This window comes from Podarcis melisellensis, assembly GCF_964234715.1.
Source record: "Podarcis melisellensis genome assembly, chromosome: 1".
In the NCBI taxonomy this organism is placed as follows: domain Eukaryota; kingdom Metazoa; phylum Chordata; class Lepidosauria; order Squamata; family Lacertidae; genus Podarcis; species Podarcis melisellensis.
The window spans coordinates 84,139,969-84,159,365 of record NC_138528.1 but is presented as its reverse complement, the minus strand read 5'-3'; the positions used below and the strand labels follow the sequence as shown (position 1 = coordinate 84,159,365).

The 19,397-nt window shown below is 49.7% G+C and overlaps 2 protein-coding genes and 1 long non-coding RNA gene across 5 annotated transcripts in view; 1 reads left to right on the top strand and 2 right to left on the bottom strand.

Annotated features, from left to right (window-relative positions):
• LOC309356791 (uncharacterized protein) overlaps positions 1 to 13,304 on the top strand; it is a 36,408-nt gene extending 23,104 nt beyond the window's left edge. Inside the window, exons 14-22 of the mRNA XM_081888545.1 lie at positions 1,129 to 1,238; positions 2,522 to 2,575; positions 3,666 to 3,782; positions 4,729 to 4,809; positions 5,126 to 5,231; positions 6,349 to 6,419; positions 7,314 to 7,550; positions 9,376 to 9,430; positions 12,043 to 13,304. Of these exons, the coding sequence (XP_081744671.1) occupies positions 1,129 to 1,238; positions 2,522 to 2,575; positions 3,666 to 3,782; positions 4,729 to 4,809; positions 5,126 to 5,231; positions 6,349 to 6,419; positions 7,314 to 7,550; positions 9,376 to 9,404 (805 nt within the window). The 3' untranslated portion in view covers positions 9,405 to 9,430; positions 12,043 to 13,304. The remainder of the gene's footprint in view (positions 1 to 1,128; positions 1,239 to 2,521; positions 2,576 to 3,665; positions 3,783 to 4,728; positions 4,810 to 5,125; positions 5,232 to 6,348; positions 6,420 to 7,313; positions 7,551 to 9,375; positions 9,431 to 12,042) is intronic.
• Positions 8,290 to 9,369, bottom strand: LOC309354306. The gene is made up of 2 exons (XR_014162194.1): positions 8,482 to 9,369; positions 8,290 to 8,448 (listed from the first exon to the last, which is right to left on the bottom strand). It is a non-coding gene; the product is annotated as an uncharacterized lncRNA (long non-coding RNA).
• A 401-nt stretch (positions 13,305 to 13,705) lies between the features above and the next one.
• Positions 13,706 to 19,397, bottom strand: part of PTPRN (protein tyrosine phosphatase receptor type N) — a 32,684-nt gene continuing 26,992 nt past the window's right edge. For all 3 annotated transcript variants that reach the window (XM_081883980.1, XM_081883982.1, XM_081883981.1), the window contains 4 exons: positions 17,036 to 17,089; positions 16,690 to 16,754; positions 16,344 to 16,417; positions 13,706 to 14,977 (listed from right to left, as the gene is read on the bottom strand). In XM_081883980.1, the coding sequence (XP_081740106.1) occupies positions 14,906 to 14,977; positions 16,344 to 16,417; positions 16,690 to 16,754; positions 17,036 to 17,089 (265 nt within the window). In that variant the 3' untranslated portion in view covers positions 13,706 to 14,905. The remainder of the gene's footprint in view (positions 14,978 to 16,343; positions 16,418 to 16,689; positions 16,755 to 17,035; positions 17,090 to 19,397) is intronic.

Below are 19,397 nucleotides of genomic sequence, written 5' to 3'. Positions count from 1 at the left end.
AACCAAAGCACATGCTGATTGGTTGCCATATCCGTTAAAGCGTGTTGATGTGCTATTAAATAGTGCCTTGGATATTGATTCAAGGAGGCTGATCCAAAACCTTTGCTTGTGCAGTTTGTGTGAAGATTCAGATATTATTTGATTTTTAAATGAGAAATCTACTAGAAGTAAAACTTAAAAAAAACCAGAATAGCCTTTTTCATGCAAAATTATTGTTTTTAACCCACCTTACAGAAAGATAATTGAATGGGAGAGGGATGGGCTGTTTGTAGGGCTGCTTTTGTTTTTGGAAGGGGCGCAGGGAGGTCTGCACTCCAGAGGTGGACAACTTGGGTTGCACAAGAACGAACAGAGGGAGAATGTGTCAACACTTAGTGCTGTGCCAGGAGATCTTTGTGGCACTGCAGTATAATGAGAGCTGTAGGATCCAAGAGCCTTTTGGCCCAAAAATTTCCCCTTAGGGGAATGCCTCCACTCTGCTCCTTGTGTTAGCGCAGGCTGGAGCTGCCCTAAGGTAGCAGGACACCTGTAACAGGAGAGAGGTATTGTAGAAACCCTTGTTCCTCAGCCTCCCATGAAGCAAATTATCAGGTGAGCAAATCTCCAGGCTTGTTGTCTGCTCTTCCTGTGTGAAAGAAACTCTGTGGATCCTGTTTTGGAAGTGCAGCAATCTACTTGCCTTTGAAAAGCCAAGGAACGGTAAATTGGCTTTCAGTTTTAATTTTGTGGGTTTTGTGCTACTGTGGGAGTGAAGTGCCTCCTCCTGGAGGACAGATGGCAGAACAATGACCGATGACCACTCTTGGTTGAGCTGGAGCTTCATCTGCTGTGGCCATCAGCTGCTATCAGGTCCTGTGGGAAGAGAGAGAAGTCTAGTTTCACCTGGAAGCAAACAAGGATCATTTAGTCCCATGTGTTGAAACTCCCTTCCCACAGAAGCAGAATGTCCACATAAGCAGAAAGGGGGGGTGTAGGGTTGCTGCTAACTACAAGGGGGTGAATGCGTAGGCCAGTATGTGACTGGGGGGGGGAGAGAGAAAAGTTGTCTGTGGACTTGGTTCTTGACAGGGCCTATACTGTAAGAATATACACCAACCAAGCTATCATGGTTGTCTTGTTGTCAAACAGGTACAGGAAGAAAGCCTTGCAGTGGCATCCGGATAAAAACCCAGATAACAAGGAACATGCTGAACAGAAGTTCAAGGAGATAGCAGAAGCCTACGAAGTGCTATCAGACAGTAAGCATCGACTCTCTCCTCCCCCTTTCTTTCCCTCAGGCTGTTTCGGTTCATGTAGGGTCTTGGCCCTGGTTGTGGGGTGTTTCTGGAGACTGAGGAGATTTCCTGATCCTTGTAAGGGAAAAGAGTTTTATTCACAGGGTTAAAGTGCAGATGTGGGACCTGTGGCCATCAAGATATGGCTGGGCAACAGCTCCTGTAAGCCCAGACCTTTGGCCATACTGGCTGGGGCTAGTGGGAGGTTCCTCCCTCTCCCCAGCCCCCATTTTTATTCACCAAAATAAAACGAAGCAGAGAAGCGAGAAAAAGAGGCATGTTTTTCAAGCAGAGGCACAGCACTAGCAAGCGAAGGCATATAAAAGCACGTAGGAAAAGTGCCCTTTGGAGACGCCTTTAAATAAGTGGGTAGAGGCTGCTTCGAAGGGTGCGTTGCATGTCTCTTCATGTTCCTGTATCCTTGGAGGTTTTTAAGCAGAGGTTGGATGGCCATCTGTCATGGATGCTTCAGCTGAGATTCCTGCATTGCAGGGGGTTGGACTAGATGACCCTCGGTGTCCCTTCCAACACCTCAATTCTACGATTCCTCTTTTAAACCTCCCACATTGTGTTTAAAGGGGAAGTGTGGAATGACTTTCCCAAAGCTCTGGGAAGAATTTTGACAGGTGTTAGCCCCACCCTCCTGTCAGACATGTGATGCCATCATTATGTCATGTGATTGGCTGGCCAGTTGTTCTGCCCACCTGTCAAATTGGGCCATGTGGCCAAACTTCCTCCAGGGTCTGCCCTCTGGAGCCAAAAAGGTTTCCCATCCCTGTAATAGTGGAACTAGAAGCCGAGAGGTAAAGTTGAGAGCACCCACCTAAGCCTTGTGGGACAATTGGCCATTAGGACAGGCTACTTGAGGAAGATTGGGCTTCCTTTGAAATGAGAGCCTTCTAAGCTAGACCAAATGGAAGGTGTATTTCATTAACTGTTCTCTATCTCAACCCCTAGCTGTAGTATGATTCCAATTTTGCTGGCTGACTTTTCACAGTTGTTGCAAGTTTTTCTGAAATAATGCAATGTTTTCTGAGCATGCTATGCAAATTACTACTAATTATTAACCCAGGCAGGACTAGCTTTGGGTAGACAAGGCAAGGACTCAGTAACATTCCCTGCCCCGCAGTCCATGTGTGTGTGGGGGGGGGCAGCTGTGTCCCAACTAAGTCAATGGTAGATACGTCTGCTTGACCTTACCTCTTTTTTGTGGGCAGCTATCTAACCCAGGTGCTTTCTGATTTCAGAGAGCAAGCGTGAAGTCTATGACCGATATGGCAAAGATGGGCTCATGGGTCAAGGTAAGGAGCTTGGTCAAGATCTGGGTTATCCAGACAAATATCATCAAAAACCAGGATCAGGTTCAAAGCAGATTTCTGCATTGCCAAGAGGGCGAGAACAAAGACGGCAACAGATAGCTTATGTGCAGCTCAGAAACACACAGGCCTTCTGCATTAGCTACTTTAGCTGTTATCATAGTAGTGTGCTTGAGCAACTTTCACAGGGAGCAATTTCCTGGGAGAAATTTGCAGAGTTGGGTAACTTCTTTGGGAGCAGAATATTACTAAGGTCTTGGCTGCCTTGTCAGTTCCAAACCAAAGCAGCTGTGGCGCAGTTAGGCCTTTCACGGCCCAAACAGCCATTTTTTGTTATTCTTAACAGTTTTGTTTTTCTGTTCTGTAAAATGGGTTTGTCTAGCTCTGTAGCCCTTTTGTGGCTTTTGACCCATGAATCAGTGCTTGATTAAACTGTTTCCAGGGGCTGCAGACATAACAAGGCATGACTGGCTAGCAGGCTGCAGTTTTGCTGGGCCTTGCATGTAAATGATTTTAGTTATCCAGTACCCCTAAGCCAGAGGTTTTCAACCGTTCTGAGTCCACGGCTCCTTTGACCAGCTACATGCTTTCTGCGGCACCCCTGTGGGGCTCAGGAGCCCAGTTATGTCACCCCTTGCCTGCAGAACTGACAGCTTCTCACCCCTTTTCAAACACCCTCCCTTGTGGAGTGTTCCCTCCTCTCCCTTCTCTTTGGGAGCCCTCTGGGCATCCACAGCTGCTGCTCGTGCCCCAAAGAGAGGTGCCTTCTCACACTGTCCCACAGGGGCCTGGGAAGCACCCCCTGGCCAGCCCCAGAGGCACCATTCGCCTTGGGAGCTTGTCACCAGGGCTGCTGCAACGAACAGCTGTGCAATCCTTTGGGAGGCAGAGACACAAGAGGGCATCGGAGGAGGGAAAGAAGAAAAGAGGGACAGAAACCAACATTGCTCATGGCACCCCTGACCATCATTCAAGGCGCTCCAGGGTGCCACAGCCGTAACCTTGGTAAACAGTAAGCCAGTGTCTTGGTTTGAGGAAAATAAAGGTTCACATTTGGTCTCTGCTTCCTCCACAGGTGGGCCCTCCGGGTCAAGACCACACCCAGGACCCGAATTCACCTTCACTTTCCGCAGTGCCCACGACGTCTTCCGGGATTTCTTTGGAGGGCACGATCCGTTTGCTGACTTTTTTGGTGTGCATTGGGTTTGATCCTCATTTGTTTTGCAAGGGGATTTTACCATATAGGGCACTTCTGTGGAGAGTGCAGTAGGGTTTTGTCACTCATTCCCTGCTCCACCCTGCCCCAATCCTGCAGGAAATTCTATGACCTACATGCTACTGTTGTGGTTTGGGTTATGCCAGGTCTGTTGGTGTTTTCTTGTGTGAACATGCTACTTTATTCTACTTGCATCTAAGTTCCTTTGTGAGGAAGCTCAGAGTGATTAAGCAGTGCAGTCTCCCATCCAAGATTCATGAGGCTGAGACCCACTTAGCTTTGACAATGTAACCCTGTTGTCCTCTTGGCATTTCTGGGCTGCAATTCCCATCATTCTTCCCTCACCATTGGACATGGTGCCTGGTGCTGATGGGAGTTGGAGTCCAACAGCATCTGGAAGACCCACAGCCTTAAAGCCACACCAGAACATTCTCTAGAACTCCTTATGCAGCTGAGGAGAGTAAATGGAGAGGAGGGGGTCTTAGACAGTGAACAGTCCCTCCTTTTTGGATCATTTCCAGATTACAAGAAACCAGATCCTTTCTGGGAAACCAGATCCCTCCTAGTTAGAGATGGGCCAAATGTTGGCACTGGCTTTAGTACAGACCTCGTTCTTACCCAGAACTTCTGTGTTAGGGAAGGGAAATGCTCCCCTCTGTGTGATGCAATTGGATCAGCTCAGTGGCTGTCCACACCTACTCCTGGCACTGGGTGGTTTCTTGCAGCTCAGGGAGGCTCTGACAAGGCAATAAAACCTTTGTGTGGAAGGAAGCAGCAGCAATGTGGTGCAAGATGCATGAATCAGAACTGCGGGCAGATAATAGGCCAGAAAACAAAGGGGATGGATCTGCATGCTTTTGAGTAGGAGTCTCCCTGCAGAGGAATGTAGTGGTTGACGATCTCTTTTCTGACCTCTCTCCAGATGATCCATTTGCAGACCTTCGACCTGGACCACGCCACCCTGGGGCAGGGCCATTTTTCTCTCCCTTTGCAGCATCGCCAGGTAAGGAAGGAACAGCTGGAAGGACTTGCCTGCCCACCTGCTCCTCGCTGTGGCCTCCAGTTCCCCACCCTGGTTCCAACTGCACTTGGACCCTTGCTGTAGGGTTGACTTCTCCCTTGGACTGTGTGCTTTGCACACTGTGACCTGGTGTCCACTTTTGCAAGGCCACATTTTTTCTCCTATTTGCCCCTCCTTGGAAGCTCAAAGGAAAGTTTTCCTGCCTGGTATCTCTTTTCCTTTGCTGGTTCATCTCCCCTGGCCTTGGTGACAGCTGCACCCTTCCTTCTCGGTTATTCTGGCGCACTCTCTCTTTCAGACTTCTTCTCCCCAGGGCTGGGTCCTGCTATGAATGCAGGAATGGGCTTCCGCTCTGTCTCCACCTCCACCAGATTCATCAATGGCAAGCGGATCACTACCAAGAGGTAAGCTTAGGAGGACGTTTTAATCCATTTGCCTCCTGTCTTCTGGCTTTGTCACGCAGATTTTGGGCCCTCTTGGGGAACGACCGAGCCCATTCTTTCTGTTCTCCCTGGCCCTCGTCCCCTTCTCATTTCTGCTATCTTGTATCTGTATGAGGCAAAGGATATCTAGAAGTTTTATATTTACTCAGGTCACTGGTCCATCTAAGTGAAAGGAGGGGAAAGGCACACAATCTGTACCAGATTGGGGATGCATTCCTTAGTTACGTGTGTGTGTGTTTGTTTGTGTGTGTGTGTGTGTGTGTGTGTGAGAGAGAGAGAGAGAGAGAGAGAGAGAGAGAGAGAGAGAGAGAGCGCACACACACACATTAGCTCTTTCTTGTTACTGGTCATCTTATCAGCAGCAAGTTGGGGAAATCCCATGGCCCCTGGTATTTTAGACCTTTTAGCAGCTTGCTCACATGTTGCTGTCCCAGAGAGTTAGAGGTTTACTTGCCTTGTAGCCTTGTAACTTTTATAAACTGCAGTCCCTCTGGTGATCATGTGTTTGCGGTGGATTGTACAGGGTAACACCTCTCTCTCTCTCCCCCCCCCCCACTGCCCCACAGCATAACTGAAAAGGTTAAAGTGTACAGGAGAAGTCAAATTTGTGAATTGATGCTGACCTTTCTACACCCCAAACCTCAAAACTAGTGGAATGAGGCTGGCCTCATAAAAAATACGAAAGACAAATACATTAAAAAAATGAGATTCTAAGTTGATGCTTTTGTGCAAAAACCCTCATCTGTAGAACAAAATATATTTATTGGTCTCTCTTCTTCAAAAATAAATTTTAAGAGCAGCTTCAAATAAATTTTTGGTGTTTGTCTTTGAAAAATATAATGAAGGCGAGCAGGTGCATAATTACAGGTATGGTAGTAAGAGAACTGTGGTTGCTATTATGGGATTAATCATGCACCCAAAATGTAAGCAAAGGCTAAACAATAGATATGTTTGTAGCCATGCGACTTAATGTTTTCTCCAGTTCAACATTGCTGGGGGAAGGTTTTGCATGGTTTTATGTGTTCTTCACAAAGTCATTTCATTTTTCTATCCCCTCCCCTTCCCCCCTGTTCTCCAGGATCGTCGAAAATGGGCAGGAGAGGGTGGAAGTGGAAGAAAATGGGGAGCTGAAATCCATCCAAATTAATGGTGAGGGACTAAAAGGGGAGAGGTATCCCGAGTTTCTTTTCTCCATAGTCAGCCGTGCACAGCTCTCTCCAGCTGAGAGCAGAAATGTGAGCTTCTCTGGATGCCTGCTGCCTTCTGTGTGATCTCAACCTGTCTCCTGTGAGACGGAGAAAGTAATAGACCCTCATCCCCATGGAGTGCCTCTGACATTTAATCTACAACATGTAAAAAGCTTTGTGAAAAATGTGCCCTCCCACCAAGTGGTAGGATGCCTGTGTGCCAACGTCTGAGACATTTGGGGGTTGGAAGGATCTCCCCAGCACTCCTGGCCTCTTTCAGAAACACAGGCAGAAGGAAGGAGGGGGGCTTTTCAGACTTGTGGTGGAACGGCTTAGAAAGGTAAAAGAAGAGATGAATGTGATAATAGCATATGCCAGGCTGGTGGCTGAGGAACGGAAGAGAGCAGTGGGAGAGCTAGGAAAGTTTTCACCTGGGCCTTAAGACATCCATTACCCACAAAGTGTGGTGCATATATTGGAGAAGGGAAGCAGCCTAGGGTAGTCACCTTCAACTTTTTCAGACCTGGGGCAGGAATCCTCAACCATTTTGGGTGGTTTTGGAAATCTCAAAAACCGTTGTGAGCACCACAACAACTGGCAGTACTCGAGCATAATAGCTGCATGCCCCCCCCCCCCCGCACAAGTCAATTAAAAATATTGTTTGGAAATGGCAGGCCTCTTGTTAGGTCCCAAGGAGGTATCTGAGGATGTTGTTGTGTCAGCCGGCACCATGTTGGGGACCCCACATCTAGGGTGCTTGGCCTTTCTGGGCCAGGCCATAGCAATGACAGGAGGGGGGAAGTATACTTGGGGTGCCTTCTTTAGACCATTGTTGGCTCAACCCCTTCCCTTTCAGGTGTTCCAGACGACTTGGCCCTCGGCCTGGAGCTGAGCCGGCGGGACCAGCAAGCTGTGCAAAGCCGCAAGCCAGCGCCTTCCTCGCCGGCGCCGCAGCACCCGCCCCCCAAGCGCCCCTCCCCCAGTTCGTCCCCTGTGATCTTGTACACCGACAGCGACGAGGACGATGAGGACCTGCAGCTGGCGATGGCCTACAGCCTGTCTGAAATGGAGGCCAAGGGCCAGCACAGAGCAGGTGCGAGAAGCCCCTCAAAAAAGCAGCCCCCTGGAAAAGCGCAGTTGCCACAGGGGAGCCACGCCACGAACAGCCAGGTGGACAGGCTGTCCAAGCCCCCCTCTGAATCCCCCTCGGGGGCCGTGGGAGGGAGCGGACGGGGAAAGGGCAGAGGCAAAGACTCCTCCCCTAAGAAGAAGAAAGATGCGCAGTGCAGCCTCCTCTGAGCCGGCCTGAGACGGGGCTTTCATTGGTTGGTGCGCTTGGGACCCTGGCCAATGGAGGAGCGGGGGGTTGTTCCATCAGGACCGGCTGCCGTGATGCGTCACTGGCAGAATCGCCCGAAGGCCCACCCGGTCAGAAGAGGAGGTGCTGCTTCTGCTGCTGCTACTGAGTAAAGGGCAGGAGCAAATTCTGTTAGCTCTGTGTGTGTGTAATTTGGCATGGAGAGGCATTGGCCCAGGCAGCTCCTGCACAGCAAAGCCCTGGTGCCTTCAGCAAGTTCAGGCTGTGCTGTCTGCCTTGCTGCTCTAGTGCATGGCTTGGCTGTATGTCCCTGTCATTCTCCTGTACTGCATAGATCCACGGGGGGTGGGGGTGGGAGGGGACTGTGCTCTTGGCTGCCACTGCTTGCCCTGGGCACTAAAGGAAGTGAATGCATTGCTTCCACCCCAGGGTTTTGTATCAGCAATTTGGGGGAGCTGATATATATATATATATATATATATATATATTATTATTATTATTATTATTATTATTATTATTATTTATTGTTACTTCCCAAATAACAGAATTTGATGGCCTATGTTGAGGGCAGTCCTCTAAATTTGCTCTGGATCTGAGTGCCTTTTCTGCACTAACATCCCCTCCCGTCTCCATGAACGGTACCAAATCCTGTGCCTTTATCCCCTGACCACTGCTACTGGGGAGAGGGGGTGGGCAATGAAACAACCCCCATATGTGATGGGCTAGTGAGAACTCAACCTGCGCTGAAGGTGGTGGCCGTCCTACAGTGGCTAGCAGCAGAGCGGCCTGTTGATGGGCTGAGATGTCAGAGAAGGCACAGCTCTGAGAGAGGACTCTGCTCTCTTCCACTTACTTGGCAGCGCTGCCCGTTTTCAGCCTGGGGGGGGCAGCCTAGGCATGGAGACACACGTAGGAACTGCCTTAGGCCCTAACGCTTAAGCACTCAATTTCCTGTGCAGAGGAAGAGAGGGGAGGTACCACAGGGGGGCAGGGAGGTCTGAACACGGACCAGGCTACATTAGTTGTGTCTGTCATGACAATGTAGTTGAAAGGCACTTACTGCTTTTGGAACTTCCTGGGGACTGAGGAATGTGTCAGACATAACGCATGTAGGTTTATACCTCTGTGGAGAACCTGTGGCTCCTCCAGATGGTGCTGGAACGCAACTCCCAGTATCCCTGACTTTTGGCTGAAGCTGATGGGAGCAACATCTGGATGGCCGCAGAGGTTCCCCTTGCCTGCCCTGTAGTTTGCAAGTGCATGCCATCTTCCCCTGCAGCTTTTGCCTGCCCCTAAACCAGCGGTTCTCAACCCTGCTTGCTGGCGTCTTGCACCACTCCCTGCAGCTGTGACCTCCTCCTTTCCCCCTCCCCTGCTTCCCAGGGCCTTTGCACCCTCCTCTTTCTCTCCCTGATCCCTTTTGTGTCTAATGTAACCCCCGGTGGCAGGCCCTGGATAAGGCTTCGGTGGATGCTCGATGTAGGAATGTAACTTGTTGGTGCCCTTTCTCTCTCTCTCTGCTGTTGTTGCTGCTGCCGCTGCCGCCACTGCTTGTCTCCTCACCTGCCCATCCCTCCCTCCTGTGCTTCCCATGCCACAGACCCTGACGGACAGGCATACTCTGTCTGATGCCCCTCCATGCTGCCTCTCTGCAGGTAACCCTCAAGTGTTCATTTTGTCCAGTTGGTTGAAATGGCAAAAAATCTGCAGGGTGGTTCTGTTGGTGGTGGTGGTTTAAAAAAAATAATAGCAGAGCTGTGTATATTTCCTACACAGCCTGGCATTTTGCCATACAAGGCTGCCTATCTTTTAAAGTGAGTTTCTGGCTGTTGAGATGCAGCCACTTCCATGTGCTTTTCCTTCATCTCTTCTTTTCTGTCACCTGTTCCTGGATTCCAAAATTCCAGAGGTTGGGTTTTTTTTTTGGGAGGGTAGGGGGTATTAATTGGCTTGTAGAGCCAGGGGGCAAAATGCATTTTTGAAAATGCTTAAATATTTGTTGATAGGAAAGTGCAGTTTAAGCATATATTAGATTTGTTGGTTGCAGTGTTTTATTCTGGGTTTGGAGCAGAATGCATGAACCTCAGGCCCATTAGACCACTTCCCCCCAAACCATGCTCCTATCAATCTGCTGACATCAGCTGATGAGCAGGGGATGGTGTTTTGTTTTGTGTTGGCTGCACATGTCAGTTCCCCACAATGCAGCCAAAGTGCAGCCAAAGCAGCAGGATGCAACTCCCTCCCCCCAATCAGCTGATGAGAGAGAGGATAAATTTTGTTCAGAATTCTTCAGTCCCGCTGGGTGCTGCTTTGCCAGTCTATTTCCTGAGGCGAACATGTTGGCAAAGCAGACCACCCCCATGGGTCAACTTTGACAGGTGAGTGGAATCCTCAGATGATTGACTGGTGGTCAAAGTTGGCTTGTGGGGTGTGAGGAGATAAAGACCTGGCTGATGGGGCCCAAAGGGCTGTCCACTCCTAGTTTGGCAGTACAGAATATGCACAGCCCTAGTGATTTTGATTGTGGGAATTGATCTGCCCCAAATCTCTCTTGCCTTTGTGTGCACATTCCACGCTACCTCATTACTCCTTGCCCTGATACATCCCTGCACTGGGTACTGTTTGAGGGAGGGTGATAGATCCCCTCACAGCTGTATCAGCTAGGGGCACCTGAGAGTTTCTTGGGCGGATTCACATAATTCAGTTGGCAAGGTGAGGACATGGCTTCAGCGTGTGGCTGTGGCCAAGTGAGGCCTAGAAACTGCTTCAATTCATAAGCCTCAGTTGCAGTGCTCTCCCTAATTCATCACATCATTATAGAAGCACCACATAGCTCAGTTTGTAGAGCAGAAGGCTCATAGGTTTGAGCCCCATGTTGGGCAAAAGAGTCCTGCACTGCAGGGAGTTGGAGTAGATGACCCTTGTGGTCCCTCCCAACTCTACATTTCTATTATTCTGTGTAAAGGTCTCTAAGAGCTCCACTGGTTAATATAGAATTGGGTGTTGAACATTGCCCGTATGTGAGGCTACCAAGAGAACACATTTAATCTGCTCTGGGCTACTTTTATAGGAAAGATTGCCTATAAATAACAAAAACAGGTGAGTTTGCCTCTCCTCTGTGTACAACCTGGGGCTCCACTTCTCCATAAGCACAGCTTGAACCTAGTGCTCTTCAGCTTTGGAGCCCAAGGTGATGTTGGACTACAACTCACAACATGCCTGATCATTGGCTAAGCTGGCTGGGGATGATGGGAGTTGTAGTTCAATAACATCCAAGGCCCTAAAGTTGAACAACACTGTGTCTAACCCACGTTCTCCCTGTGCCTACTTAGATCCTATCATAGACAAAAGCAGCAGCCTCTCACTCAGGAGGGGCTCACCTGTGGCCCTCCAGATGCTGCTGAAGCACAACGCCACATCACCCCTGACCATCCTGGGTGTGAGGCTGATGAGAGTTGGAGTCCAGCAAGTTTTGGAGGGTCACAGCTTAGTCACCCACCTTCAGCCTCTTGCTCTAGAAAAGTTTCCTGGAACTGAGTGTTACATATGACTGCAGTATCCACAGGAATGGTCATTCTCGGAAGCTCTAGGTCATTTTACATTTAAAAAATCTTCCAACCACACAAACCAGGTCTTAAAAAAGAATTTCACTCATTCCAAATATTTCATAGAAGGTACATGTGCACCTGCCGCACCCCCAAGTTCCCCCAATTTTGTACATTGGGAAAAATGTATTCCCTTGTTCCCCCCCCCCCCTCCCCAGGACTTCATACCTCTGGTTCCCTTTTCCCTTCCTTATGAGCAATTTGCAACCAAGCCTTTGCAGGATGAATATTTTCATGTAATGTTTAACCCTTTAACTGGCAGGGGACCGTGGATGGGTGGGAAGGTGATGGTTCTGCAGAGCAACTTGCTACAGTTCCTTATTTTGCATGCTCGGATGCACCCTTTCCTCCCCTGATTTGTTAAAGGGCAGTGGCTCTTTCTTGACCTTATCATTAATCCTGAGTCCACAGCAGCTATGCCTTGATGCTAGAGCCCCTCACCAGCCCCTCCACCCCACTCCCTCTCAGTACTGCAAGTCATACTCCTGCTTGGTGAAGCCTGACCTCTGGGGTGGGGGTGGGGGGGAATGATGTAGTGCACAGCCCAGGCTCTGCTTGCTGTCACAACACTTTTCACTGCTGTCTGATTCACTCGGTGTCTGTTTTTCTCCATCCTCCTCCCCCCCCTCCCTCCTGTCCTGTCTCCTTGCTTGTTTCCCCAGGTGTGTTCTGAGTCTGGAAGAGCCATGGGAGAATTGCCTCTCTAGCACTCTGTGCTCCCAGAAGGCTACTCAAGCCTGGACTTCGCTTTCTGTTCCCTCCCTGAGCCCTGCCTGGGGGAACGATTGATGGGCAGGTTCCGAGTGTGTGACTTCCTCCCCACTAGTTCTCTCTCTGCTGCGTGTCCTATAGCACTCAGTAGCTCAAAAGGGTCGGGCTCGGCGCAGCCCATCTTTTTTTAAAACAACAACAATGTACTTGTAGCTATGCTGCTGCTGCTCCTGAATTAACAGCACCTATTGGTGGGGTTGAGCGGAGGTATCCCCAAGCCCCCTGCTGCCTGTAGCTCCCTTTTCACCCGTGCCCTGTTCCCTTGCAAGAGAGGACCGTGGCTAAAGGAGCACAATGGACTTTTTTCGCTGGACCATTTTATGAGTAAGTTATGAAGGAGACGGCGGTGCTGTGTGAACTGTGGTGGGCACAGGAAGTGATAAGCCTTTCTGATGCAGGTTGGCCTTCTGGTCCTCTTTAGCTCCTGCAGGGACTCTCTGGGCCGCAGCACAACAACACTCTTCCTGTTTATAGTGTTGACTGACTGATTGGGTGTGGGTAGGTGTGGAGGTGTTGCGACAGAAGCTGTGGGAGAAGGGCTTCCGGTTTTAGCATAGAAGACTTTGTGCTCAACAGCAGCTGTGGGCAACTTTTGGCCCTCCAGATATTGCTGGACCACAGTTCTCCTCAGCCCTGGCCACTGGCCCTGATGGGAACTACTGTAGTTCAGCAGCACCTAGAGAGCCAAAGATTCCCCCCCCCTCACCTCCACAGCAACATTTCTCAGCCTTTCTCAACATCAGCAGCATTTCTCAACATATGGGGAGCAATGGGGGTTGGACTCCCAGCAGCCACCTGCAGACCCAAGGGTGGGGGAGGCTGCTCTAGGGCCAAAGGGCTATAAACCAAATTTTCCCTCAGAGCGGCAGGGATGTCACTTTTCCAGACCAGGCCTTGCAGAGAGAGTGGGCGTGTAGTATAGGCCTCTCATGCCAGGAAGGAGAGGGCTGGGGCTGTCTCTCTCTCTCTCCCCCCCCCCTTTCTTTCTCTCTGATCCCTTGGAGGAAATCCTCTCCCAGAAGGTAACAGGGCTGGAGTTAACTTGCTCAGTGTATCTCTTGACTCGGGAGTGAGATTGATCTGTTTTGTAATTCAAAGCACTGGCCTGGTATATAGAGTGGAAAACATTGTCAATAAATTTATTTGCAATGAATACTGTGTCAGAATTTCATCGCTGGTATCAAGTACTTCAACTCACAAATACTGACATGTGCCAGCTAGGAAAGGAAATAAATGAGCCCCCTAGGGGTGGGGCTCTTGTCTGCCTTGACTCAAGCCAGCCCCCAGATGCTGAGGATTGAATCTAGAACCTTGTTCATGCAATGCAAATGCTCTACCATGGACTTAAGGCCTCCCGTGTTCAGGCTGAGCAGCTGAAGGCAAGCAGTCCCCTTTGTATTGCTACCCTTTCAAGGAAGCAGCTCAGGGCGGTGAACGGGTTGTGTGCCTGGCATGCGTTCGGACACTTGGCCGCAGCTTTTGCAGCCCACAACGCGAATAGCGCTGCCCCACCCCCACTCCTTCTGGATGACACACAACATGAGTAGGCCGGGCTGCAGCTGCACAAACGCGACACAAAAACTTTATTCACATCAAATACAAAATTAGATTCTCTAGAAATGTCTCTTGGTGTACATAACATCACAGAGAGAAAGTGGACGGGGCAACGTAGTGGGGAGGAGCAGGCATAGGTCCATCTCTCCCAGAGCGACACCCTGCCCCCTTTTTTGGAAAAGGAGGGAAAAGCTGTAAGTAACGGGGAGTAGACGTAGGGCAGGCATAGCCAAACTTGGCCCTCCAGTTGTTTTTGGACTACAATTCCCATCATCCCTGACTACTGGTCCTGTTAGCTAGGGATGATGGGAGTTGTAGTCCCAAAACAGCTGGAGGCCAAGTTTGGCCATGCCTGACATAGGGGAAAGGAGCGATTGGGGTAGAAGCCTTGTTACGCTTTCCCCACTCTCACCTATCATAGACCTAGGGACCCTTTGGGGGCTACTCCAAATCGAGGGTGAGGAGATGATTGGAGGAGGAAGAGATGGAAGGGGCATGAGGACCACACGGTTTAATTAGATAGACTTCCCTTACAGTGCCTTGTCGTGGATATTACCCCCAATTATGGCACAGGGACAAAGCAGCATTCTGTATAGAAGAGGAGCCCACATGCACCCACAAAGTCTACACCTCTCGCCTTTGTAGAAGCAGGCACATCTACGGAGGCCGGACACACAAAGGAGGCTCCTTGCAAAACTTGCCTTGAAAGGTGTCTTAACACAGTGTCTGAGCGCAGAGCCCCTTGTATTGCTCTGTGGCACATCCAGCTATGATTATTAGGGCACAGACTAACCTCCAAGGTGTGTCAAAGTACCCACTTCCCACTAACTAAGGGCTGCGTCCAGAGCAAGGGCAGTCAACCTCCAGAAGTTGCTAGATGACAAACTGGCTATTTGCAATGCCAGCTAGGCCTCCTGGGAATTGCAGTTGCCCAGCAGCATGTGGAGGGCACAACACTGGCAACCCCTGTTCCAGAAGAACATGGGCAGGGTAGCACCCCACAGTATGAGGAGGGTTAGGGGCTGAGGGGTGGGGCAGGCAGGTGAGGGGCCACCACCCGTAGCTTAAATTCAGTCATGGTCGATAACATGGAAATAGACTTTATGAAGGAAGAACATCCCAGGCAAGGACACGGCACAGCAGAGGCAAAAGGGATCGAGTTGGGGGGAGTCACAAAGCTGGGGTACGCCGAGTGGGGCATCACTGTGGCAGGGCCTTCAGGATGGCATTCACCTCCTCCGCCACGGCTGTCAGTGCAAACTCAAACTGGTCCTGGGGATACATAAAATCAGTCTGGGTGTCTGCAGCCCCCACATCATGTTCTTAATCCCCTTCACCTCAAAATTAGGGGGGAAAGGCAGCAAAGATGGGGAACCTGTGGACTCCAACTCCCATCAGCCACTGCCAGTCCTGGATGCTGGAAGTTGGAGTCCAGCAACATCTTCTCAACAGAAGGGGGTGGGGAATGTGTGGCACTGCAACTGGTGCTGCACTCCCCTCAGTCCTAGCCAGCATGCTCAATGGGCAGGGATTTGGGAAGTTGCAGATTGGACCTCACTTTCCTACCACTGCAGGTGTAAAGAGCTTTAGGGACACGGAATGGGGGGGGATGTACCTGGCCCTGCTTGACAGAAGGGGCTTTTGCCTGTTCTTGTTTTGACAATGCTTCTTGCTTGCCCAGATGGAGAATAAAGAGGTAGAGGGGTATGTGTGTGTGTGTGTGTGTGTGTGTGTGTGTGTGTGTGTGTAGAGAGAGAAGCTATCCTACTGTACAAAGGTAGACTTGAGCATCCTCACTCTGCCCACTTTTGTAAGCTTGGCCAGGAAGGAACACAGTGTCGGCCTGCTCTGGTTAGGGTTTGGTAACCCAAAAGTCCTTAGTTCCTTCCTTTTTTCTTTTACTTCAGTCCTTCTCATTCCAAACCTAGGCACTCTAATCTCCTGGGTAAAAAACCCTGACCTTTAGTATGCTACCAAGCACCATGTCTGAACCCCCCCCCCCATAGGCAGGGACAGAGAGTACAATGGTTGCTTGACTTAGGCCTCATCTGCAGTACACATACAAAGCCACATCAGACCACTTTAAACCACCACAACTTCCTCCACAGAATCCTGGGATCTGTAGCTTGTTAAGAGTGCTGAGAGCTGTAAAGAAGACCCCCTATTCCCCTCAAAGAGCTATAATTCTCAAAGTGGTTGAACATTCAATCCCTCTTCAAAGGGGACTCTGAGAATTACAGCTCTGTGAGGGGAACAGTGGTCTCCCAACAATTCTCGGCACCCTTAAAAAACTACAGCTCCCAGGATTCTTTGGGGGTTCATGGCTGCTTGAAGTGATGTGATGCCACTTTAAATGCATAGTGCAGGTGGGGCCTACACTTCCTTCCACCCTGTCACTGCCAGAAGGTCCCAATGCACTCTTATTCCATGCCCTCCAGGAACCAAGTTATGCCACCAGGGTCCACCCACAGCAGGTGTTTCTGGTTTTGCCCACAAGTAGTGGGCACAGGGCAGGGATAGCTCAGGTGATGCCTGCCAGATGTTGGCTTACGGCTCCCATCATCCCTGACCATTGATGATGCTGGCTGGGGCTGCAGAGCATCACATTGGCTACCTGAAAGCAAGCATCCCAACATACCTTTGTCTGCACCATGCCAGGTCGCTGATCTCGCACGTGCTCCAGGGTGGCTGCTATGTCAATCTCCTTCACACCTAGCAGGCAGGAGGAGAGGTAAAGTCAGAATTGAGTGAAGGGGTAAGAAACAGTGAAGAGGGAAACTCCATTCCCCCATGAACAAAATGGTGGCTGTGGAATCTGAAGATAATCAGGGGTAAATGCAGAAGAGACGGGAGGAGATGGTGGGTTGGAGGCCTTCAGACAGCAGGGGCCTGTCTTTGTGCAGTAGTTTGTGCACCTGGAGGTTTGGCCAAGACCAGGTTGTGTGCAGGGAAAAGACCTGCCTTCCCTCCCATCCCTTTCTCACCTTTGGCCATTCGGTTCAGAACCATGTCGATGAGGATATACGTCCCGGTCCTTCCTGCGCCATCACTGCAAAAAGATAAGAGGTTTGGCACTGCTGCTGAGAACAACACAACAAAAGAGGTGATCCAACTCTGCTGTTTCCCTTAAAAGGGGACCCTTTGACCTGACAGTACAATTTAGTTCTATGACATGAGATGCTTCTGATGGGCAAATCCCCCGCCCAGCCCGGCAAAATCCATCACACTTTGCTGTGTGCTTCTGGAAAGAACTGTTCTCTGTACCTCAGCGGGGTGGTGTTTCCACGGCAACACCACAACCTATTAGACTCAGCCTTCCCAGGGCATTACCTGCAGTGGATGACGATTGGGCATGAGCGGCCGCGGTAGCACTTGTTCACCTTCCTGCCGGAACAAGGAGAGGTTAGGATCAGAGAGCAGCCCTTGCTTTGGGTTTCAACTGATTGCAGGGCAGCTGCACAGATTAAGGCAATACCCTCCCCACCTCACTTACCAAGCCAAGGAGAACTAGGAATGGGTGCAAGGATGGTTCTCAGCGAGCTCTTGACAGCAGGAGCTCAGCACCAAGTGGGACCAAAACACTTTACTCCCAACTATCAGCAGTATACAGGAAGGAGGACACTGTGTACAGATGGAACTTTGCAAAGTCAACTGGCAGAGATTCTCCTATGTGGCCCATGGGACATTTTCCAAAACCTCAAATGCTACTTTGCAGAACAAGTGTTCCTTTTCAAAGCCTGTTCCAAGTGTCTCCCAGTAATCCCCCAAATGGATTTTTAAAATTTGGTTCATCACATTGGATTTTCAATCCTCTTCACCCACCAAAAATGGTATTTTAAAAATCACATACTAATTGATCCACTGGAGAGCAAAATGTCATTCTATTTAATCCGCCCCTGCAACAAACCATTAAATAACCCAAGTATTACCTTCATGAGTGCATTAAACCAATGCGATTACTATAGTGCACATGGTAAAATGCAGTGAACAAGTGATTGAGATTGCTTGCACCAGTCCATTTATTTTTCCTAACAAAAACATTTATTTCACATTTACATATCCAATATGAAATGCGTATCCTTCACATGACCAGTGTTCCACTGTAGCAACATGAGAGTCCTTTGTTTTGTTATTTGGGGTCCTTTTCACAGCTACACATCTGATTCCACAAAGTGAGTGATGCTGCTCTCATCACTTCACCTTGATTGCTCTTCTGGAGGTGAAGAGCCTTGCTTTCTTGCTAGTTACAGAATTTTTGCTGGCAAGGGGAAAATTTTTTTTATTTTTGAGAGAGGAATTTCTTGTATCCACACCATGGGGTGTCACAGATCAGCTAGTCAAATTGTGTGAACAATGAGAAGGAATTATATAAAATGAATCTAATATATAAGAAAGATGATATTCTGGTTATTTGATTGCTGCACATGTTGAAGGGGCTGGATCTGGATCAAAAAGGACACATTACTCTGCAGAGCATCAGTCAGGCAGTCTGACATTTTGGAGCACTTTGATATATATAAGGTTCCAAAAAGCAGGTGCAGTATGCCAAAATATCTCAGAGGTGGGGAAGAAAGCATATTATTGAAGATGTCTGCAGGCTGATTTGCAAAACTTCTGCCTATAGCATTCAGCTGTGAAAAATACGATCTTATAGCAGGAAAAGGGAACCTGTGACCCTCCAGATGTTGTTGGGCTCCAACTCTCATCAGCCCCACCCAGCAAAGCCAATGGTCAGGAATGATGAGAGCCAGAGGCATTGCATCCACTGCCTGCAAACTGCAGGTTTAACTGGCAGGCTATGAGCAAGGGACCTGCTCCGTATCAAAGTGCCATTTCCATTTCCATGTGCTCATGGTGGCAGAGAGTCATGGGCTCTTCGCCCTCATGGATCAAATCCCCTCTCTTGCCTTATGGCACAGACCCTCCATCCACTCACAACCGCCACACACAGCTTCCTTGTTCTCCAATGGAAATCTGCACGTAAGAGACTGGATCTAGTTTGGGGCCTCTTTTGCTCTGGTGAACGAGGGCAGAGCAGGGAGGAAGGGCAGAAGGTGGAGCACGACAGCAGCTGAAGCCCTGTCTCGTTCCATGCAGCCAGCACGGCAGCCAATGATCACTTTTGTGACTATGCAACTGGGCCAGGATTACTAGCTGCAAATCACAAAAATGACACTGGCGGCTGTGAGAGAAAAAAGAGAGAGGAAAAAGGAAGGAAGGAAGGAAGAAGAGGAGGTGGAGAGGTGGTGGTGGTGGTGGTGGTGAAGGAGAGAGAGAGAGAGAGAGAGAGAGAGAGAGAGAGAGAGAGAGAGAGAGAGAGCGCAATGGTGTAATGCAGGCAGAGGAAAGAGCTAAGCGATTTCCAAAGGGAACTAGAGAGGCAAAGAGCCTCATAAAGCAGCACCAACAGGACACAGATGGGAGAGAAAGGCAGAGCTGAGAGCAAGCTGGGATCCTCTCGTATTTCAGCTTGCTTAGGTTTCACATGTGCGCTGGGCCCCCAAATGCTGCCCATTGGTGGCGGAAGCTGAGAAGGCCACAGGAACCGTTGAACCCCAAGCCATGACACCGGGATCCTTTCCTCTCTGTCATCTTCCAAGCCTGAAGCCACACAGAGAGTTTTCCTAATGGATCTGGAAATGCACAGAGATGCCTCTTTTTGCAATGGCTGCCGGGGAAGCTAAGCAACCCC